This window comes from Toxotes jaculatrix, chromosome 6 (genome assembly GCF_017976425.1).
Source record: "Toxotes jaculatrix isolate fToxJac2 chromosome 6, fToxJac2.pri, whole genome shotgun sequence".
In the NCBI taxonomy this organism is placed as follows: domain Eukaryota; kingdom Metazoa; phylum Chordata; class Actinopteri; family Toxotidae; genus Toxotes; species Toxotes jaculatrix.
The window spans coordinates 8,403,926-8,427,000 of NC_054399.1; the positions used below are offsets into that span (position 1 = coordinate 8,403,926).

Below are 23,075 nucleotides of genomic sequence, written 5' to 3' on the forward strand. Positions count from 1 at the left end.
CCCTTCCCCTGAAACATAATATTAACTCAGAGAACAAGACCCAAGGGAGGAACTCAGTCTTAGCTTTGATAAGAACACCCCAAGCAAATGCTTTTTAGATTTTCTTGCTTTTAGATTTTCAGTTCACCATGCACTGAAAAAAGTATGACATTACTATTACTGTTAAAGACTATATGTGTATGGAATAATAAAACACCTGCTTCTACATTTTTATTGTACTTGTTTCTAACTACAGTTAATAACTACAGACAGTATTTTAATGTAAGACATTTGTTCAGCATGACTCACAGAGTTTTTTGGCTACAAAATAAAGACTGCAGGATGGACTACTAGCTTAAGACACCATCCAGCGACCAAAGGTTCAAGCACCTGAGGCAAAAACATCCATCCTGCTGTCTTATGATGTGTTTTTGGGCCAAAAATCTCCAGCAGCTTCAGCTCTGATTAACACCAGTGGACGATCTTTCTCTGGCTAATGACAAATTTAAAAAAAAGAAAAAAGAAAGTTTTCAAAGGGAAAAATTGGACTTGCTAATATTGCTGCTCTCTTCTCTTTACGTTGAACAGGGCTGGTAAATATAAGCTGCATTTGGGCTGATACTAAAGTAGTATATCTACCTGAGTTCTAAGTTTTGGGGACTGTCAGACAGTTGCCTCTTGCTGCCATGTGGGGTCGCTAGCGTGCGCACTTACCTTGCGCAGCCTCATTCTGCACAGCATTGGCGACAGCAGTAAATGGCCTGTCTCTTTAAGACAGGAAATAGAATTGTTGACCCAAATAAAGTCATTTGTGAGAGCGCACCATGTTGTCTGTTGTCAGTAGACCACTAAGCAGTCTGAGAGTTTCCGGTGCATTGCCCAAAGCTACAGTCGCAATGGCAGACGCTCTGGCTAAAATCCCCGATGTGGAGATTGATCCAGAGGGAACCTTTAAGTACATACTGGTCAGAGTAGCGGTGAAAGATGGCGGTGTGCATAAAGACATAGTCCGAGGCACAAAAAGTGCAGAATATCACAGTAAGTTCGTGGCTGTAGTTTGTTGCAGAGGAGCGTTAAGTGCGTCAGTTCAGCGCGAAATAACGTGCAAACCGGGATACATATGTGCAGTTTTTTTTTGCAGCAGCATAGGCTGTTTTGACCTACTGCAATGTTCATTTGGTGCACCCCGCAAACATGTGCAATGTACATATATACTGCACAGATCAGACAGATGCAATATTTGCCAACCTTGATATATAAGCTTATTGCCAAAAAAAATGGAGCCCGTGATGCAGAAGTAAATTGCCAGATTTGCGAACTGCGCATAACTTTCTTATTCGACTGTACTGCAACTAAACCAGAATGTATTTTTGATTTGAATTATTTACAGATCATATTTTTGAAAAGGTCAGTCCAGCTATGGAGGCCTTGGGGATGGAGTGTAAATGCCTTGGAGGAGGGAAGATAGAGCACAACAGCCAAGACAAAAAACTAAGGGTGTTTGGAGAATCAACTGTAAGTTCATTTCTTTAGAAAAAAAAACAAAACCCTGTATTAGATCCCAACCACTCAGTAATGTTTTAATGTGATAACATTCATGCTTTCTGACTCATTTTCAGGCCTTTGGCAAAGCAGACCACTCTGTGTCTGTAGAGAAGCTGAAGACTGCCTTCAGGAACTATGAGATCACCTTTTCTGATGACAAAAAATAGTCTAAACCTGCATTTCATTTCAAATGTCTGCCTTTATTTGTCACTTCCAAAAATGAAAAACCACAGAGTAATGTTTTGATCCTGCTGTAAAACCATGATTTAATTTAAATATACAAACCTGCATTCAACTGTTTGCCTCTGATTCCGTGAAATCAAAAATACTGAAAAGAAACAATGACTTGGAACTCAAAGGCTAGATGCAGTTTTAGCATGTTCACTCTCCTAATGTGTGAAGGATGTGGAATGAAAACATTACCCTCCTTAAAATAGAATGATTCACTTCTTACTTTTACTTTTTAAATCAGCTTAAACAGAATTTGAGGCCATGTGCCAAGTGTAAAGTCCATACAGGAAGGAGTGAGCCAGTCTGAATCACTAGCCTATCCTGTTATCCTTAGGGAAAATTTCTTCTTTAAAAGGTAGAGGCCGATAAGGGCTTTTTCACCATGACTCTCATGATTATGCTTTCACTTGGGTGTTATGTTAAGAAAAGATAAATACCAAATAAAGTCCCACAGTGCCACAAAGACAATAATATAATAATAAATAAAAGCCAGGAATCTAAAAGTGTAAAAAACTAAAGAAAAAACCTTCCTTGAGTTTGTTTAAATTCATTTCTTTAGTTTTGAACATCCCAGAAATAACCACGAAACAAGTGGGATAAATGGGAAGAGATCCAAAGCTGTGTGCTTCATTATATGCACACAGCTTTGTTTTTCCTTATATACTATAAGGAAAAACAAGTGTGCAAGAGTTTGCAGCAGTGCTGTGAGCTAAATCCTAATGCATGCATGCTAACATACTCTCAAAGACAGTGCTAATATGGTGATGTTTGGTAGGTATAATGTTTAGCATGTTCAGCATTTCAAGGCTGAGGCTAACAGGAATGTCATCAGTTTTGCTTGAATTAGGACATAAATCAAAATGATGATCCATCCGGTTGTTGTGGATATATTTTAGACAAACTCACAGATGTGAACCTCATGGAGATGCTAGGGGAAAAGGTCAGGGGATGAAGGGGAACCATGAATGTCTGTAGGCTTCAACTTCTGAAAAACTGTGCATGAGTATTGATTTGATTTATTTTTCTGTTGGCTGCACTTTGTATCACGTTAATTGACTGGCAATATTTTTGAAAGCACCCTCACTTTACTTTTAGAGCCTAAAACATTTACAGAGCACTGCATATGATAGGCATTGTTCCCATGAGATCTCAGTATCCATATTTTAAGAATCTACATCCTTTTCCTCTGGGTTTCCCACATTAGGCTGACTAGGTCTCTCAAGGTATAAGTTGTACTCCAGCAGAGGGGCAAATTCTTGCTCTCACTTTCTTTTTTAGTTTGTGACTCACCTTGCACACAGATCCGGAGTCCGTTTCCTTTGAACTGATAACCTTTCCATTATCTACAAGAAGGGAGGTCAATGCTAGAGGAAGAAGTCTTTAACTGTATCCGACTCAGCCCACTTCTTTAAAAAAAAAAAAAAAAAAAAAAGCATATGTTACAGTTAGGACTTAATGATACACATTTTTGTGTTGGATTAAATAAACTTTAGCCTCTTTAAAATTGTCCCTCATCTTGCAAAAGTCAAACTTTTATAGTAAGCTAAGTCTGGAGGAAGCTGTCATATTTCTTATTTCACTGTACCATATATTTTGATGTGCCCTAAGATAAGTATCAATGTGGAGTCCTGTTTCCTAAACAAGAAGTTGGTCCTTTCCTGCAGCGGCAGTAGGTGACACCTCAGGTTGTTGGGAAACAATGGTAAGGTATGAGGCTTTGCTTTATTGTTCGAGATCTTATCTGTGAAAAAATAGCTAACCAGACACTGACTTTAAGGAGTCTGTCTGATCAGAGCCAATAGAAATTCCAGACTCCTGAAGGACAAATCCTGTAAATGATTCTCTTGATTAGCTCTTGATCATTTACTGTAAGATACCTACATTATCCTAGTAGTTTGGTTTTAGCTGAAGTTAAGAGAATTAAAAGCATATTTAAAAAATAGAGTGCACTGTACATGGTTAATAACATCAAGTTACAAACAGTGGAGCTAGGAATTTTCATCATTTCCAGTGTTTATCAGTGACGTGCTTCATTTTATCACTTTGGAAGAGAATGTGTCACCAGGTTACAATGGATAACCAGCCTGAGGTGGAATTTCTCAGACAGTGTTTTTCTCACTATTGAGCAGTTGGAAACATTTTGTGATAAGAACAGAACCAAAACCCTTTCAAATGCAGGACTTGATGTATCCCAAGGGTCATCTACTGGTCTTGAGTGGCTATGTAAAATTCATATGTCATTATAAAACCATATTATATATTTATTTGGATAACAGTATATAGCCACAGCATGAGTGTTAGACTAATTCTTAGAGCCTTTAACTATTTAATCCCAATGAAAGCCTTATTGTTTATGCCTCTTTCTATCTTCATTAATAAAACCTGACATTATTCTCAAACTCTTGTTAATTTCAAATCGCCCAAATGTTAAAAATATATTTTAGGTAGGTAGGTCCTTCTCTTTTTGGAATGTGTGGCAATTTTGAAGACCAGAATGAGATAGAATACATCACAAGAGTATATAACAAATGTGTGATATGTTCTATTATGTTATTCCATGGATCTAAAGTATGATATGGAGATAACATCATGGCCATTACACTTCTGGGTGTTGTAACTTCCCAAATATTTTGATTTATGATTGCTCATCAATTCTAAATTACATGTCTTAACCTTAGGATAACTCAGCTCTTAGAGGATCTTTTCATGAATGCATCACACTGTTTGAAAAATGTTTTGACAGCAATATTTCATATTGCACCTTTGCCCTGGAATTTTCTTATATTTTTATCATCATATTTCACTGAGCAGTGCCCTCCATTCTGTGAGTGTTACCAAATTTACACCTTATTAGTTGCAGTACTTCAAGTTTATTAAGTGGGACATGGAGCAATATAAATCTCCCTCTTTTCATGGGCCAATTTAAAATGATTTATATTATATAAATTAATGAATTATATTATTTACAAATGTCTAGTAATAGTAGGCATTTGAGGCTTTACTTCATACAAAATATGAAACTTTACTTACTCATCATTTCACCTTTCATTTGGTACCCGTAAGCCTCATGGCACCGGTTGTTATTTTCAGCGCTTTGCAGTCACGCCGTTCTCCTATTGGTTGAACACACTTACCAGAGTGAGGGCTGATTGAGGCGCTTTGGTCCCAACGTCACATCCGACTCAGCAACGGCGCGCGGTATGTTTGTCCACAGTTAGGTTAACTACCTGCTGGCTTTTCTACATTTTAGTCGTAAGAACATAATGGTGAAGTTAATACAGATTAAGTCGTAGGACCGTTTGTGTGATTTCTGTGCCTTTGAGGAGAAGATACCGTTTTACATTTATGGTAAGAAGCTATACATATTCGGACTAAACTTCCATGCTAGCGTTAAATGTTTGAGCAAATCATACCGTAGCAAACACACAAGCTAACGTCATTTTCAGTTTTCTTTAGTCTAAAAAGACTAACTAACTCCTCCTTAATAAAACCAGAAGGTTAGACAAAGGTACTGTTGAAGCTGTCGTGTTAAACTTCGGTGACATTGTTCTAAAACTTCCAGTCGTCTGGACAGCTGTCCTGAGCCTCCCCCGGCGACTGCTGTCATCATGTCCCAGACCAACACGTCTCTCCTGGACGAGGTTGTGCAGTGGAGTCAGGAAACCTGTCGCCAGGAGCTCAAGTCTGTCCTGCCAAAACTCACCATATCCTCCCAAACGCAACTTTATTTCCTCATTTTTAGTCTCATCATGGCTCATAGCTTCAGACAAATAGTTTCTGTTGGGAGAGCCCAGTGGTATCCTGTTCCTGTAAAGATAGCACTTTATTGATCCCACAGCGGGGAAAGTAACTTGTTAGGCAGCTCACTGGCAAAAACAGGAGAAAAGAAAAAGGATAAAGTGCAGAAGTGTGCATGCGATTCAAGTATAAGGGACAATGTGCAAAAAATTGTATTTACAATCTAAAGAAAAAAGAAAGTAAAGTTACAAAAAAACAGTACACAAATACAAAAACTAGTAAAAACTGGCAATATACAAATTTACATGATGATGAAGGGGTGAAGAGTAGGATCCTGTGGGAGAGGGGAAAAAAAGTATATATACATATGTATGCACAGTCCCGCATGGACAAATGAAATGTTAGACCAGACCAGAGTACAACTAAACAGTTGTAGCTGAGTTGTACAGTCTGACAGCAGAGGGAATGAAGGACCTGCGGTAGCACTCCTTCCTACATTGTGGATGTCTAAGTCTGCTGCTGAAGGACCTGCTCAGTGGTTCCACAGTCTTGCGCAGGGGGTGAGAGGTGTTGTCCATAATGGATGTCAGCTTGGCTAACATCCTCCTCTCATCCACCTTCTCAGTGTCCAGTGGGCAGCCTAAGACAGAGCTGGCCCTCCTGACCAGCTTGTCCAGTCTCTTCCTAAAGTTTCTAAATATTAAAGAAAAAGGAAAAGTATGTAAAATAATAATAATAATGATAATGACTGTAGTTAAAATTTAATACCTTAAATACCGTTAATAACTTATTGTGAATCATATCGAACGCCAAAATGCCCCAAACCCTCTCTAGATTATAAAGTTTGGTTAATGTATTTTGTTGATGAAGATGGGCAGAGGTTTGTGTTTATGCACACACTAATATTGCAATCCTGACATTTGAATGTTTGAAAGGAAAATTTGCTGGAATACCGTGGTTTTCTTTGACTGTTTGCACTCTTTGCAGCACAAATCTGAGAGCTGGGATGATCATATACGTAAGTTGTTATAGCAGACTACTTATTTTGTGCCATGAGTACTGTTGAGATTGTTGTGATTTGTGATAAAGTATAAAGTGTTTTAAAAAACGTATCATCCCTACAGGTATTCTTAAGATAATTATAGACATGTTCCTTCCACATATTGATTTGTCAGAGCTGGAAGATGAATGCTTCTCCAAAATCTTACCAAAGGTAAACACCATGATGAGTGCATATTGTCTTTAGGACCTTAAGTGAATACCTTAACTAGCATTTATTAAATAGAGAGTGGCTGAAGGTCCTGTGAAGAGTCTTTAAATTAAATCATTTTATCTGAACACAAGATCATTAATGATCTTAAACAGCATTTACTAAGTTAAATATAAAACGTAAGATTTTAGCAAAATTATTCACACTAAATCTTTGCCTTTTCTTGTGATCATAGGGTTGTTGATAGAAATATCTACTTTCTTGTGAATTAAGAATGATTTGCATTACTCTCCTTAAAAGTGTTTTGATCTGAATGTCTCTGTCCTTTTCTTCATATCAAATGTCTACAGGCTGTGACGGTGTTTGAGAGCATGATGAAAGAAATCTCAGAACAAGTTGGGGGCCTGTCCAGTCAAAACACTGAACTCTGTACTTTACTAAGGGGCATTCTTCAGGTACTGTTATTGTTTCTATTATCATTACTATTGCTTATTTAGTTGCAGGGCAAAGTGTCTCAAAATGGTACAGTTAGTACATTATAGGTTTAAGCAGTGTGTGATAGACAAAATATTGTATCAAAATGGTTTTTCTCACTTAACTCCTGACCAGTATTTTGACAAGATCCTGTGGTCTGCTTCAGGCAATGGGGCAGATAATTGATGCACTATCCACTTGCGTGCGTCATGTTGGCTCATTCGAGGAAGCTCCTGATCTGTATGCTATCCGTTCGTTACCTTCTTGTATCCTGAAAGTCCTGAGGGAAACGTTTCAGCACTGCAAGGTCAGTCTGTTCAGTTCAGTGGTGGCTGTAGTGAGTAGTATGTACAGTAGTTGCTATAATTAATGGCAGAATGTTTTGACTGGCATTTAGATCATTCTTGTTAACCAATATACTTATTATACTATAAAATTATAATGCTTATTTCTCAGAATGAATTCCAAAGATGACTTTTATTATCTGGAGGATATGTGATAAGTAAAATGAATTTCATTTTTGTGATTAATTACATCACTTGTTGGACTAACAAATAATTACACACGTAGTTATTTAGACGTAACCTTAAGTGGTGCAAGATTTACCCATTATTTTTAGTATTAATTATTAATAATTAAAATGGGTGAACATCTGTTTGAAAATACAGTAATTACAAAGTTCAAAGTTCCTAATTTTTCCTTGTTTATCCCATCTTTTATCACCAAAAGTATTGTCTGAGCTCAAGAAGACCTCATTTACCTGAAAAGTAGAGTGATAAGCGTCTTAATGCATCAGGAACCAACCACACTGAGATGCAAATGAACAAAAAACCCAGTTACAATGCAGTTTAAACTGATCTGCTTTTCCAAATAGTTAATTATTTTCTGTAATCTAGTGAAAACCTATAAAAAAGGAAAATTAGTTGAAGCAGACTCTGCATGTTTTCCACAGGAGAGTGAGGTGGTTTACTGTGGCCGTCTGTCCCTGGTGGCTGACCTGCTGCAAGGCCTGTTTAAGGAGGCATATTCCCTTCAGAAAGGTCTATTAGAGCTGTTGGACAGGATCTCCCTCGACAGCAGTGCCTCAGAGGAGGAGGTCTCTGACATTGTTACAGGTGTGTGCATATACATATATGTTTGTATGAAATACTCTGTGTTTCACTGCCACATTCTTTGTTATTAAGCCTCTCCATTATTGTACTTGTAGATCTTTGGTACAGTCTTCAATTCATTGTACATATTTCCCATTTTTTTCAGTGATTCACAGCCTGCTGGATATCTGCTCTATTATCTCCAACCTGGACATAGCTCTGCATGCAAACACATGGAAATTCCTCATAAAGTCAGTATAGAAGACACTCATGTTGATGCCACTAATTTTGTTAATGTCATATTGTCTGTCATACTAGATGACTCATTTTGTTATAAGATGAATTTAATAGCTATTTTGGTTACTCAGTGATTTATATTAAATGGTCATTACTCTGTTCAGACAGAGTCTGAAGTACCAGTCATTGGTGGAGGAGCATCTACATCACGGGGACATCAGTACCAGCCTGTGTGAAAACCTGTTGACCTCCTTCCACAACTGTGTGGAGCTGGCTGAGCAGATAAAACATGCTGGCCTGCAGGTAGGAAAGCTCTGGTTTGGACAGTAAAAAAATGAAACACATAGTATGTATAGTTTTTGTAGCAACTTTTTATGGGTTTTCTAGATGCAGGACTGTTGATTGAGTATACATTGCGTCTTTTACCTATGTTTACCTAATGCTGAAATTTGTAAAATTTAAATGTGGGAGATTTAAGAGAATGAACTTCTTGATATAATACATGCACAAGTGGAAGCTGAGGCACATTACAGTATATTTTATGAATTTATTAGTGTAAGGTCAAAGGTAGACTTGATCCTCACCTTTTGTGTTAACACTCTTTTCTCTTTTTTTAAAGGAGGCAACACAAAGTCCGGAATACAAATTGTTCCAGAAAACTGCAAAGATGTGCAGATTTTTTGCCAACACATTGGTTCATTACATAAAGGTGCTAAATGTTTGGATATTCTTGCTTCTCTCTTGGCTCTATAAAAACTTTGTGCCTTTTGCACGAGTGTTATGTTCTTTAATCACCACTTCAGAACACAAATCAGTGGAATTTACATCCCATAATTCTTTATTCTTTTGACAGGAATTCAAATTTTTTCTCACAAAGTATTGTAGCTGCTTTCACCAACTCTACCTGCAGATCATCAGGTATGTGTGGTTTGGCTGTGAATTTAAGAAGTAGATTCAAACCACAATTTATCCTGAGTTGAAAATATTGTTCAGTGTAGAAACAAACGCTCTCATGTGCCCGTTGCCTTTCAGTAAGTTCCCTCCCAGCTTGTGTGCGCCAGCACTGCCCACAGCTCTGTCTGAGGAGCTGAATGCAGCAGCCCTGCTTCCCATGGTTCCGCTCCTGCTCCAGTTGTTGCCTTTAAGGCCCTTCGCCGAAGTTGTACTCCAGCAGGACTTGCGTGAGTTTGAAGCATGTCCTCACCTTGCCCTTTTTCCCAGATACTGTGGCCATGCTGATAGATGTTTTCCTGCTTCCTTTTGTAATGGACACTTACTGTTATACAAGCTATTCAGTGGCTAGCTGTGTACCAATTACATTCCCCATGCTTATGCTATTAAGTATAAAATAAGTATAATGTTGTGCACTGTTTTGGCAGTGTTATAGTAAGTAACGGATGTTTATTGTAATTGTAATTGCAACAGTTGTGGTGGATGTAAGTCGAACTGTGGCTTTGGAACAGCACTGTCAGTTTCAAAGTTGAAAACCTATCAAATAGTGCAATGTTAGTTAAATATATTTCTACTTTTTGTTGTATTTTGCAGTCCTATTTCAGTCACAGTTTATTTTTATCTATTGTTAGGGTGACTAACATCTGAACATCTGCTCAGGGACTGCATATGAAAAATAGCTTCCTGGGACACTAACAGTAACATGTTTAGGTTCACTTTCCCCTCAGATAAACTACTATGTTGACAAAGCCACATCCACAATAAGCCATTAAAAAACTGAGAGATTTTAGTATGCATATTAATATTTTTAATGCTAACAGTGTAACATATACTTTGTTTTGTCCTCTCACCAGTGTGAGTATATTACATGTACAGAACTCATGAGCATTTGTTCATAGTAGGAATATGCCAACCCCTCTTTTTCCTGCTCAATCCATTGAATTAGATCTGCTTATTCCAGCCCAGTATATTGCATCAGCACATTATTAATAAATGAATCTCTTGTAGTGCCTCACACACCTTGATGGGCCTTCATGACTCCTCAATATTTTATTTCCAAAACATCTAATCCACCGAGGAGAAATTGTGGTGTCTTTGGGAAATTGCTGACTGCGTGTTCTTACTCGAAGGAAGGTTGACATCTAACAGCAGACTGACACTTAAGCAAAAAAAAAAAGGAGCGTACACCCCTAGAATGACCTTTGTCTTGTTTGTCTGCAGGTTTAAGTCCTGAACATGAGCTTCCTCACTGTCTTTTGCTGGTGAATGTCCTGGGTCAGCTGGCCACCCAACCAGAGGAGGTTATGCAGCTTTGGTACACTGGCAGCCAATTCTCAGAAGACACCCCCAGGTAATACAAGTTTTGTTTTTTTTGTTTTTTTCTTGGTTGTTGTCATTAACGGTTTTAAATATTTGGTCCATTAAAGGGCCCAGCAGTAAGCTTTCAGTCCAGTTGAAAGACAACTTCTGGTTATTTATGATGATCATTGATCATTGATTTTTTTTTTTTTTTTTAGTGTAAAGTTCAGTTTTTCTATTATACAGAGAGTGAGTCTATTTCAGCTACAACATAATTTAATAAGTCCAGTTTATTATAGTAAATTCTTTAACTGTTTAATCATAATAATTGCTTCAGTTATTTTTATGGTAATTACACCTTTAGTGACTTTTTTTTTACACTGCCTTAATGTCTAACAATACTTTCCATCCCTTCTGTCTCCAGGCTTCCTCTCTACGAGGCGTTGTTCACTAGATTCCGTTGTTGCTATACTGAGCGTAAGGTACCAGTGCTCTTGCCAGGGGTGATGATGAAGGGTCAGGCCCAGGTCCAGGTCACTCTGCACCACCATATCTGTGTGCAGCTCTGTGCAAGTGTGGCTGCACTTCCTCCGGTGTACTTCCCCGTGCTGGTGAGGTCTACACACATAACCCCAATCCATTTTAGTCTGAAGCAATGACTCATTTATTGTAAGTCATCAGTGTTGATGCCAGAAGCAGACTATGGAATAGCAATATTCTTTGTCTAGTTTGTCATATGAGCTCCCTCAAAAAAAAAAAATTATCCCCTCACCAGACACAAAAATCAAACTTTTTAAAACTTTTTTTTACATGGTAGAAACTAGGGTAGTTAGCATAAACCTGAAACTTTTTTTTCTGGATGTTGTTGACTTCAGAAGTATTTTACTAGAGCCTGACCGGATATGGTGGCAGATTTCAAGGATATATCTTACTGGCAAATATTTTCTCAAATATGCTGTAGGAAATTCCAGTGCATTAACATTTATAGACTGCTGTTTTATCATTTTTTGACAGCTACTTCCCTTTGCTACAGTCTTTATGAGATTATGTTAAAAATGAATACTGGCCATTATTTGATTATGTGACTTTTATACTAATTGCTAATAATAGTATCAAAAGTGCCATTATTATTTTAAGTAAGCTGTTTATTTTACAGTACATTCTTGGCTGCATTTTGTGCAGGATTTCATATTATTCAAAGTTACTATTTAACTTTCGTTTTCTTGGTGTTTGTTAAATTTCTTTGTTTAATGAACATGTTTTTTTTGGATACTGCATTTTCCTGTGTTAAATCCCTTCTCCTTTGCTGGCCCCCTCCTGTTTCTCTGACTTCCCTTCTGTTTTATCTCTGTTTTTCAGGAGCGTTGTTTGGCTAATGCAGTCCTGCAAGCTGATACACAGACAGCTTTACTAGCAACAGATGTGTGGTGCTTTACAGCACGGTGAGAATGAGGAGTAACTCAGTTTTCTCTATTCATCATGTCTAACTATGGATTTTAACATTTCAGGCCCCTTTAGGCTTAATATAGCTATTGTTTCACCAAACTCAGTTTTTTTTCTGTACTATATTGAATCCAGTGCTGATTTTTTTTCCTTCTGTGTTTACAGGTATGGGACAGCAGAACTTTGTCTACATCATGTCCTCCTCATTGCTCAGCTGGTGGGTTGAAACCAAGAAAACACAATACAGTCGAGATAACACATTTTGTGGTCTCATTTTTAATTTTAATTTGAAAGAGAGATGCTCAGTAGAACTTCATACTGTACACTTGTTATGTTGTGCAGACATACAGTAGTTTACAGGATCACATCCCAACTTTTGAAATCTTGACTTCCAGCATCTTGGAAGTTGCCACGAGGTCATGGATGTCTCTCCATGTCTGTGACCTCTTCCTGAGCACTTACCAAGGTCACTCTAAATATCCTTAATCTCTCTCTATGAAGGGCTATGGATTAGTATGGGGTCGCCACTGTTTTCTGTGGCACCCCAACAGAGGTGACAATTGGTGTTGTTGGACCTTGGGGACTGACACCTTTTCATGACCTGTTTCGTCATAACATCATCAGATTAACTTGGATCCCACTGACTTCTGTACACGTCCCTCTGCTTCAGTTCTTCACCTTTCTGCGACCCTGATATCCTGGTGATTCTACTCCTCCCAAGCCTTCACATGGACACTCGCACTGTCGCTTACCTCCTCTCTGCTTCTCCCTCTTCTCCTTTAGGTGAAAACGTGCACCACTGAGTGTTACCAGTCGTTCCACATGGGCCTGCTGCTTAAACGCATGGTTTTCCTTATGACACCAAACCACCAGGTTAGAAACTTTGGGGAAATGAAATTTTTTTTTGTTTTTATGAACTCGTAAATTACTTTAACAGTTTTGTGGTAAAACTCACTTAAACCCCACTGTTACTATCATCATATTTGACAGGTCAGTAAATATTTCTGAACATAGAAAGGCCAAACAAGATGAAGGATGGAGAAAACATTAGATGAGTGACTTAAACAATGAGAACTATGTGAGCTTTGTCTTACATGTGTTTGATTTATATCTAATAGTAACAGTAGTTGCAAAAGAATGAGTGTATATTTTGAGTTGGTTTCCCTTTACTACAAAAAGAAAGACTCATAACTGACTCCTGAAAATATTAGCATGAAAAGCATTGCTTATTAAACCTTTCATTTCACCCGTATGAAAATTAAATTAAATTGATTTGAAAACATTCTCTTGTTATGGCCCTAAACATTATCCAGCATTGGGCCCTACATTTGTAATATGTCAGAGAAAAAATAAATATATCACAAAAATTGAAAACAAGACTGTATCCCAGGCCATTGTAACAGCTTCAGGAACTTTTATCAGAGTGATGAAAACCATTTTACTAAAGGATATTCCCTCATTTGATGTTTTGATGATGGTGGTGAAGGGCACGGTCTAACACTTTGGTTCAAAATCTCAGTTGGGTTGAGATCTCATAACTGCAAAGGCCGTAGAATGTGATTCCCATAATTTTTATACTCAGCAATGCTAGTTTCTGGTTTTGGATGATGCTTGTTGATTGTGTCTGTAAAGTAAAAAAACAAAAACAAAAAAAAACTGTACAGGATTATAACCTTGATATAAGTTGATTGTTTTAATGAATCTAAAGCGTTTGTTTTTCCAGATGGAGCTCGTGACGCGTTTCCCACCCTCTGAGGTGGAAAACCTTCCGGTGTGGCGCCATGTTCTGCTCAGAGCTCTGTCACAAGATGTCCGTCACTGTGTAGAGACTGATATCACTGCCATTGCTCAAAAAGCTCTGAGTGACTGGCAGAATGGAGGGTACAAACTGGGACAAGTGGAGAAAGTGGTGAGGACGACATCAGATTTGGGGTGTAGCAACCTCACATAAATTTGTATTATAAATTTTTAATATGCCTTTAGTGTCCATTGTGCCCTTGAATGTAACAAGGGAAATGCAGTGACTGTGATTTTGAATACGTGGAGAGAAAGACTCAACAAGGGCAAGGATGCAGCATAGTGTCTGTCCTTGCACTGAAGAGAGAGTGGATACATGATAAAATGACCACGACAAGTGATGTCAAGAGTGAGTTAACCTTGTTGCCATGTTTGAGAACAGATGTCACAGATAACATTGTTATTGGTGACCTTTCTCCTTTGTTCATCTGTGACATCTAAGTGAGAGCCAAAATGTCCTCAAGTACTTCTCCCACTGAGATAGCTTTTTCCCCTTGTTTTGTTGCATGGATTTATTTATTTATTTTTTTTTAGGGTTTTATGTCTTAACAGCATAAATATAGCATAGAATCATCAATCTATAGTTTTTATGCTTTTATCACAATATGCCTTGTATCACCCATTTATCATTTGTCACCATTATCCTGTTTAGTGATGGTTTAGACCATAAAAGTTAATATGCAAGTGGAAAGACGTGGTAATTTGCTAGTCTTGCTGGTTTTAGAATATTCCACCTAACTGTTTCTGATTTTATCTATACATGACTCACAAATGGCCTGACCTTTTACTCACCCTTTAGTAATTCTCATTAAAACGCACAACCTTCTGCTTCAGGCTGTTGCATTGCATTTCACAGTTAAGTTTTCAAGCTGCTGCAAATCAGATACTTGCCAGAATTAAATCCAAGAAAACAATGCAAGGAAGCCGGGTGGGGAAAACTGAAATGGAAAATGGACACAAATATTGTTTTTACTCAGTCCCTCCTTTCTCCAGAATGTGGTGCTGTTATCCCTGCTAGTGGTGGTTCAAGGGCAGTCATCTCCTGAGGAACAGTGTGAGTTGTCTGCAACGAGGATAGTAACACAGCTCTGGTTACGCATGAGTTCAGATCAGGTGAGATCCAAGGACACACTCTCTCACACAGACATGCAGATTTAGTGTAAATGCCTGACTATCGCTGTAACCTGCCACACTCCAGGTGCAGGCCCACCCTGTGCTCCAGCGTACTTTGCAGCTGCTCCTGTCCATATCAGCCATACTAGTGAGAAACATCGAACCTAAAATAATTTGTCAGGTATGCTCTGACTTTTCACACTGAACAGATGAACAGTGGATAATACTGTTGACTAATGTGTGTGTGTGTGTGTGTCCCAGGTTTTGTTGTGTGTGGATGTTCTGGTGTCTCAGAAGTGTGCAGATGAGCTGCTGCTGGCTGCTCTGGAATTCCTGGCCTCCCTGGGGAAGATCTTCGTCCCTCCGGACAGCCAGGTACTTGAATTTCCTTGCACCCCTAATGGTTGCTCTAGCAAAACGTTTCTACTCCTGTTCTCATTAGAAGTTGCTCTTAACACCGTTGTGCATCCGTTAAAAATAAGGGCTCAAGAGGTTAATCAGAATGTCACTTGTTGTGAACAGTAGGGTAAATAACACTTTGCTCACCTCTGAAGACTTCAAGGTAAACATTTTTTCATAGTTTCTCATTCACACAAACGTCTTTGGCGCTACAGACTCAAATTCTGCCGAGGCTGAGTAGCCTGTTTGGAGTCCTGCTGGCTGACAGATCCTGGCTGCTACATCAGCATGCCCTGGAGGCCTTTTCTCATTTTGCAGAGGTACAGCAAGAACACTTGACGCTACTAATGTTTCAGATGTTGTGCTGTATATTGTTGATGCCTAACATAACCTTAATGTGTGCTTTTTGTATTTAAGGTTACAAACCACGAGGAAGTCATTTCCCAGAGTTTGTGTGCAGAAGAAACCAAGACCAAAGTGGTGAACTATCTTAGCAAGGTAAGGGATGCTAATTCATTGTGATGGATGTCTACCTACAATAAAACGTATTTAATGAGACTATGTTTTGCTGTAGACTGTTAATACACAGGAAGATGGGGAGTCACGGCTACAGAGGCTCAAGATGGAGGCAGCAGAGATTGAGCAATACAACCAGAAGCTGGAAAACAACAAAGAAAATGTTTCTAACACAGAGGCTGCTGAAGTGGTTGCAGATTCAGAGGTTAGTAGCAATAATAATAATGTTTTTTAACAACTCCACCAAACCCTGCAGCGCCACCTAAAACTTCTCTATCTGAAACAGTCATGTTTAAAACGCAGCAGCAACATTATGATCTCTGTTGTATGTTGTATGCTGTGTGTTGCGGTCGCACGGGTTCGAGCTAGTCGGGTCGCACTCGGGGACTGTCGTGTGGTGGATGTAGCTGCGTGTAGCTGCCGCTTAGCTTGTTAGCCTAGCTGATTAGCCTTAGGCTAGCTCGGTTTCTCCGAGCTAAGTGGCCGGGTTCTCGGCCGGCTGACCCATAGAGTAACCGCCTCTTCACCAAATATGGAAAGTGCACTCCCACTAAAATCCAAGATGGCGCAGCTCAAATGCCCATGGTTTGGTCACAAAACCAGCTCCCCGAAACCAATGGGTGACGTCACGGGTGCTACGTCCATGTTTTATACAGTCTATGATATGCACGTACAGCATTGTTACACATGTATCCAAGTCACTCTGAGTGGCTTTTGGCCAGTACGAGTATGATCAAGCTGCCCACATGAAAACTGGGAAGTAGTTCTCATTGCAGAACATGCACCAGGGTATTATTATTTTTCATTTGTATCTGACTGTTGGCAAAGTGACAGAGAAGTCCGGGGAAGAAAACCCAAAAACGTAATGCCTCTGGCCATGGCTGTCATCAGTGCAGAAGCATAAAAATATTCTAGTAACTCAGCAAAAAATTTACTAAACAATCCTAAGAGTACTGTAAAGTGTTGTAGAATGTTGTGCAAATAATAACTGTAAAAGAACTGTAATTCTATGCTCAAATTTTCATTTTCTTTAAGTAAGACATCTGCCTTGCATGATTCAAAGATAAAAATCATGCTTTATGAATGAGGATTCAATTCATTAAGTTATCCCCCCCCTGTAATCATTCCTCCCTCTCAGCCATGCCCAAAGAGAGCTCGACAGGAGACCAGCACTGAGGAGGAGTATATCCGCTACATCCAGACAGCTGAGAGCGCTTTAAAAGCCATTCAGGCACTCACTGAGGGCAAAGCCAGCACTACTGCACCACCACCACAGTGGCTGGAATCCAGACTACGGGAGCTGCAGACCCTCATAACCCACATCGGTACAGCCAGACACACAATCTAGCTGCTCCAGATTATTTACTTTCTGTGTCAAAGCTATTTAATCACACTCTGGACATGTGGAAGTCTGTAATACTTGTTGCTGCAACTGAAAATAGTTTGTCTTCACTTTTTAAAACTGTCAGTTTTGATTTATGTAACAGTTTATTAAACTTCTTGGAATACAAAGCATTGATTTATTTTCTCTCAGAAGCAAATTTAACTGTTTTTGCTGCCTGGGAATAGTTCGCTGGGACTTGCAGCACGACTTGGGTAATTAATTTCTGTACTTGCACAATATACCGACCGCTGACAGTAGAACTTGAGTGTGTGGGCCAGTACTTCCGGTCAAAACTTCCGGTGATCTAACAGCGACAGCGGAAGACAGCGAGAGCGAGAGACAACAGCGATTGAGTTACACTAACAGAGAGATTATTTTATTTTTACATAGCAGTAGATGTTTTACATGTAGACCTGTAGATGTTTTAGAATTATCAGTTGTTTTTTTTCAACGTTTGACGCTTTTTAGTTGAGGTGCATACGAACTAAACAAAACACGGCACCCTGGAAAGAAGCGCTAACTTTTCTCGACCAGAAGAATTTTTTTTGTGTGTGTAATTAGAGATTACTCTCTGCATTTTACCCACACCAAGTGAAAAAAACACACACACACCTGGACTGGTAATCGGGCATACCGGGCATTTTCCCGGTGGGCCGACAGTCCTAGGGGCCGATGTTTTTTTTTTTTTGTTTTGTTTTTTTCAACTTAGAGACTGGCCCACAATTTAGAGGGGGTGGCCCATTGGTCCATATCCAATATAGACAGTGGACTAAACCAATCAGGATATAGAAGCTTACGAGAGCGGCCCCACCCCTTTCTCTGCACTGATCCCCGCCACTTTCATAGTGTTGTGCGTGGAAACATGCAGAAGCGGAAGAAAGGAGGTGCGGAGAGGTTGCGGGCTAAAAGATTAAATAATCTCGCTATAGACGATGCAAAATGTGCTAAAATAACAGACACATTCTCTGGAGAGACTGCTGTAGCCTCCACATCCTCTGCAGCCCAGGTTGAAGGTGAACAGGGAGAGAAGCAGCCAGAGACTGTTGACAGGGAAGTGTAGCACAGGCACAGCAGGTAGTAATGTTAAGATAATACAGGCATGATGGACAGTCATGAAAATCGCTCACCTTTCGGCGAAATTCGCCGTTTTGGAGCCAAAACAGGTGACCTACGTGTAGAATTACATGAGAATGGTGAGCAATGAATAATGTTCTTATTTCCTGTCGCAGCAGTTGCCTTAAATTGTGTTTTGTTTTTGTTCCGTGCGAGTTTTTTTCTACAGTATCACTGCAGTTAGTATGAGATTTTTTTGATTATTATCAAAAAATAAAAATGTAACCTAAAGATTCTAAATGTTTTGGTGGTTTAGGTAGTTGTACAGGTTTTCCAGGTAGTTCCAAATATTTTTATTTTTAATTTGGTTTTTTAGGTTTTCTATTTATCACTTTTTTTTTTGTAATAATCTGTCCCTCTCTTCCTGTCTAGTCAAGCCAGGCTGTTGAGGTAGCAGCTGAGGAGAGAGAAGAGTGTTATAATATTTCTGAAATCTATTCCAAATATTTGAAGCCGTCATTTACTGGGGGCTCTCCTCTCTCCACTTCCAGGTGGACTGCCAGTCAACGTGCTCCTGACCTTGTGTGCAAGATGCATTTTAAATAAACAATTGAATGTGTAGTTACTGTGAGTTTGCTGGTGGTTTTTGGGTGCTGGGATTTTTCCTTTAAATGTTGCACCATGGTTTCCCCTAGGCCAAGACGTAATAACAGTAAAATACATTGCGTCTATTGTGCATCGCTAATTATGAGGGGCCGGTCTAAGCCAAAAATGCCAGGGCCGTTTTTTTGTCCCAGTCGAGCCCTGAACACACACAAGCATGCACATGCACTAGACTAAATTTTTTTCTACTTTTTTGTCATAAAAAACATCATGGTATAGAAAGGCGTCAAAATCGGACAAAAAAAGTCAACATTTTTTTTGACCTCAAAATGTCATAAAAAACGTCATAGTATAGTATGGCGTTTTTTTCGGGAAAAAAAAGTCAAAAAGTTTTTTCACCTCAAAATGTCATAAAAAACGTCATAGTATAGTAAGGCGTCAAAATTGGACAAAAACAGTCAAAAAACTTTTTGACTCAAAATGTCATAAAAAACGTCATAGTATAGTAAGGCGTCAAAATCGGACAAAAAAAGTCAAAAAAATTTTTGACCTCAAAATGTCATAAAAAACATCATAGTATAGTATGGCGTTTTTTTCGGGCAAAAAAAGTCAAAAAAATTTTTGACCTCAAAATGTCATAAAAAACGTCATAGTATAGTAAGGCGTCAAAATCGGACAAAAAAAGTCAAAAAAATTTTTGACCTCAAAATGTCATAAAAAACATCATAGTATAGTATGGCGTTTTTTTCGGGCAAAAAAAGTCAAAAAAATTTTTCACCTCAAAATGTCATAAAAAACGTCATAGTATAGTATGGCGTTTTTTTCGGGCAAAAAAAGTCAAAAAAATTTTTCGACCTCAAAATGTCATAAAAAATGTCATAGTATAGTAAGGCGTCAAAATCGGACAAAAAAAGTCAAAAAATTTTTGACCTCAAAATGTCATAAAAAACGTAATAGTTTAGTATGCCGTTTTTTTCGGGCAAAAAAAGTCAAAAAAAATTTTCACCTCGAAATGTCATAAAAAACGTCATAGTATAGTATGGCGTTTTTTTTCGGGCAAAAAAAGTCAAAAAATTTTTTCACCTCAAAATGTCATAAAAAACGTCATAGTATAGTAAGGCGTCAAAATCGGGCAAAAAAAGTCAAAAAAATTTTTGACCTCAAAATGTCATAAAAAACGTCATAGTATAGTGAGGCGTCAAAATCGGGCAAAAAAAGTCCAAAAATTTTTCGACCTCAAAATGTCATAAAAAACGTCATAGTATAGTAAGGCGTCAAAATCGAGCAAAAAAAGTCAAAAAATTTTTTCACCTCAAAATGTCATAAAAAACGTCATAGTATAGTATGCCGTTTTTTTCGGGCAAAAAAAGTCAAAAAATTTTTTCACCTCAAAATGTCATAAAAAACGTCATAGTATAGTAAGGCGTCAAAATCGGGCAAAAAAAGTCCAAAAATTTTTCGACCTCAAAATGTCATAAAAAACGTCATAGTATAGTAAGGCGTCAAAATCGGACGAAAAAAGTTAAAAAAAATTTTTACCTCAAAATGTCATAAAAATGTCATAGTATAGTGTGGCGTCAAAATCGGACAAAAAAAGTCAAAAAATTTTTTGACCTCAAAATGTCATAAAAAACGTCATAGTATAGTATGGCGTTTTTTTCGGGCAAAAAAAGGCCAAAAATTTTTTCACCTCAAAATGTCATAAAAAACGTCATAGTATAGTAAGGCGTCAAAATCGGGCAAAAAAAGTCAAAAAATGTTTTCACCTCAAAATGTCATAAAAAACGTCATAGTATAGTAAGGCGTCAAAATCGGGCAAAAAAAGGCCAAAAATTTTTCGACCTCAAAATGTCATAAAAAACGTCATAGTATAGTAAGGCGTCAAAATCGGGCAAAAAAAGTCCAAAAATTTTTCGACCTCAAAATGTCATAAAAAACGTCATAGTATAGTATGGCATTTTTTTCGGGCAAAAAAAGTCAAAAAATTTTTTGACTCAAAATGTCATAAAAAACGTCATAGTATAGTAAGGCGTCAAAATCGGACGAAAAAAGTTAAAAAAATTTTTTACCTCAAAATGTCATAAAAACGTCATAGTATAGTGTGGCGTCAAAATCGGACAAAAAAAGTCAAAAAATTTTTTGACCTCAAAATGTCATAAAAAACGTCATAGTATAGTAAGGCGTCAAAATCGAGCAAAAAAAGTCAAAAAAAATTTTCACCTCAAAATGTCATAAAAAACGTCATAGTATAGTAAGGCGTCAAAATCGGGCAAAAAAAGTCAAAAAAATTTTTGACCTCAAAATGTCATAAAAAACGTCATAGTATAGTAAGGCGTCAAAATCGGACGAAAAAAGTTAAAAAAAATTTTTACCTCAAAATGTCATAAAAATGTCATAGTATAGTGTGGCGTCAAAATCGGACAAAAAAAGTCAAAAAATTTTTTGACCTCAAAATGTCATAAAAAACGTCATAGTATAGTATGGCGTTTTTTTCGGGCAAAAAAAGTCAAAAAATTTTCACCTCAAAATGTCATAAAAAACGTCATAGTATAGTAAGGCGTCAAAATCGGGCAAAAAAAGTCAAAAAATGTTTTCACCTCAAAATGTCATAAAAAACGTCATAGTATAGTAAGGCGTTTTTTTCGGGCAAAAAAAGTCAAAAAATTTTTTCACCTCAAAATGTCATAAAAAACGTCATAGTATAGTATGGCGTTTTTTTCGGGCAAAAAAAGTAAAAAAATTTTTTGACCTCAAAATGTCATAAAAAACGTCATAGTATAGAATGGCGTTTTTTTCGGGCAAAAAAAGTCAAAAAATTTTTTCACCTCAAAATGTCATAAAAAACGTCATAGTATAGTAAGGCGTCAAAATCGGGCAAAAAAAGTCCAAAAATTTTTCGACCTCAAAATGTCATAAAAAACGTCATAGTATAGTAAGGCGTCAAAATTGGACGAAAAAAGTTAAAAAAATTTTTTACCTCAAAATGTCATAAAAATGTCATAGTATAGTGTGGCGTCAAAATCGGACAAAAAAAGTCAAAAAATTTTTTGACCTCAAAATGTCATAAAAAACGTCATAGTATAGTATGGCGTTTTTTTCGGGCAAAAAAAGTCAAAAAATTTTTTGACCTCAAAATTTCATAAAAAACGTCATAGTATAGTAAGGCGTCAAAATCGAGCAAAAAAAGTCAAAAAAAAATTTCACCTCAAAATGTCATAAAAAACGTCATAGTATAGTAAGGCGTCAAAATCGGGCAAAAAAAGTCAAAAAATGTTTTCACCTCAAAATGTCATAAAAAACGTCATAGTATAGTAAGGCGTCAAAATCGGGCAAAAAAAGTCCAAAAATTTTTCGACCTCAAAATGTCATAAAAAACGTCATAGTATAGTAAGGCGTCAAAATCGGGCAAAAAAAGTCCAAAAATTTTTCGACCTCAAAATGTCATAAAAAACGTCATAGTATAGTAAGGCGTCAAAATCGGACGAAAAAAGTTAAAAAAAATTTTTACCTCAAAATTTCATAAAAAACGTCATAGTATAGTAAGGCGTCAAAATCGAGCAAAAAAAGTCAAAAAAAAATTTCACCTCAAAATGTCATAAAAAACATCATAGTATAGTAAGGCGTCAAAATCGGGCAAAAAAAGTCAAAAAATGTTTTCACCTCAAAATGTCATAAAAAACGTCATAGTATAGTAAGGCGTCAAAATCGGACAAAAAAAGTCAAAAAAACTGTTCACCTCAAAATGTCATAAAAAACGTCATAGTATAGTAAGGCGTCAAAATCGGACAAAAAAAATCTAAAATTTTTTCGACCTCAAAATGTCATAAAAAACGTCATAGTATAGTATGGCGTTTTTTTCGGGCAAAAAAAGTCAAAAAAATTTTTGACCTCAAAATGTCATAAAAAACGTCATAGTATAGTAAGGCGTCAAAATCGGACGAAAAAAGTTAAAAAAATTTTTTACCTCAAAATGTCATAAAAATGTCATAGTATAGTGTGGCGTCAAAATCGG

The 23,075-nt window shown here is 37.5% G+C and overlaps 2 protein-coding genes across 4 annotated transcripts; both read left to right on the forward strand.

The window, feature by feature from the left end:
- Nucleotides 1–801: 801 nt before the first annotated feature.
- On the forward strand, nucleotides 802–2,199 carry si:dkey-51e6.1 (uncharacterized protein LOC558617 homolog). The gene is made up of 3 exons (XM_041040524.1): nucleotides 802–1,017; nucleotides 1,370–1,494; nucleotides 1,599–2,199. Exons 1-3 carry the CDS (start codon nucleotides 804–806, stop codon nucleotides 1,689–1,691), a joined length of 432 nt encoding a protein of 143 aa, XP_040896458.1. The 5' UTR covers nucleotides 802–803; the 3' UTR covers nucleotides 1,692–2,199.
- A 2,745-nt stretch (nucleotides 2,200–4,944) lies between these two features.
- Nucleotides 4,945–17,901, forward strand: c6h1orf112 (chromosome 6 C1orf112 homolog). Of its 3 annotated transcripts, none has more exons than XM_041040409.1 (25): nucleotides 4,945–4,953; nucleotides 5,318–5,459; nucleotides 6,472–6,511; nucleotides 6,618–6,706; nucleotides 7,054–7,158; nucleotides 7,344–7,484; nucleotides 8,130–8,292; nucleotides 8,435–8,519; nucleotides 8,670–8,808; nucleotides 9,125–9,214; nucleotides 9,359–9,423; nucleotides 9,538–9,686; nucleotides 10,678–10,807; nucleotides 11,180–11,366; nucleotides 12,115–12,197; nucleotides 12,364–12,415; nucleotides 12,982–13,071; nucleotides 13,922–14,107; nucleotides 14,989–15,108; nucleotides 15,194–15,289; nucleotides 15,370–15,483; nucleotides 15,723–15,827; nucleotides 15,925–16,005; nucleotides 16,082–16,228; nucleotides 17,162–17,901. In XM_041040409.1, the coding sequence occupies exons 2-25, from the start codon at nucleotides 5,364–5,366 to the stop codon at nucleotides 17,369–17,371; spliced, it is 2,763 nt and encodes a 920-aa protein (XP_040896343.1). In that variant the 5' UTR covers nucleotides 4,945–4,953; nucleotides 5,318–5,363; the 3' UTR covers nucleotides 17,372–17,901. The 3 variants fall into 3 exon arrangements, with proteins under 3 accessions (XP_040896343.1, XP_040896342.1, XP_040896344.1); XM_041040408.1 differs by lacking the exon at nucleotides 4,945–4,953 and adding an exon at nucleotides 4,964–5,103; XM_041040410.1 differs by lacking the exon at nucleotides 4,945–4,953 and adding an exon at nucleotides 4,964–5,103 and having other exon boundaries at nucleotides 9,416–9,423.
- The last annotated feature ends 5,174 nt before the right edge of the window (nucleotides 17,902–23,075 follow it).

Coding starts and splice junctions, on each gene's coding strand:
- si:dkey-51e6.1 (XM_041040524.1), top strand. CDS start 804: ATGTTGTCTGTTGTCAGTAGACCACTAAGCAGTCTGAGAGTTTCCGGT. Junction 1,018..1,369: donor AAAAAGTGCAGAATATCACA/GTAAGTTCGTGG, acceptor AATTATTTACAG/ATCATATTTTTGAAAAGGTC. Junction 1,495..1,598: donor GGGTGTTTGGAGAATCAACT/GTAAGTTCATTT, acceptor ACTCATTTTCAG/GCCTTTGGCAAAGCAGACCA.
- c6h1orf112 (XM_041040409.1), top strand. CDS start 5,364: ATGTCCCAGACCAACACGTCTCTCCTGGACGAGGTTGTGCAGTGGAGT. Junction 6,707..7,053: donor TCTCCAAAATCTTACCAAAG/GTAAACACCATG, acceptor AAATGTCTACAG/GCTGTGACGGTGTTTGAGAG. Junction 10,808..11,179: donor TTCTCAGAAGACACCCCCAG/GTAATACAAGTT, acceptor TTCTGTCTCCAG/GCTTCCTCTCTACGAGGCGT.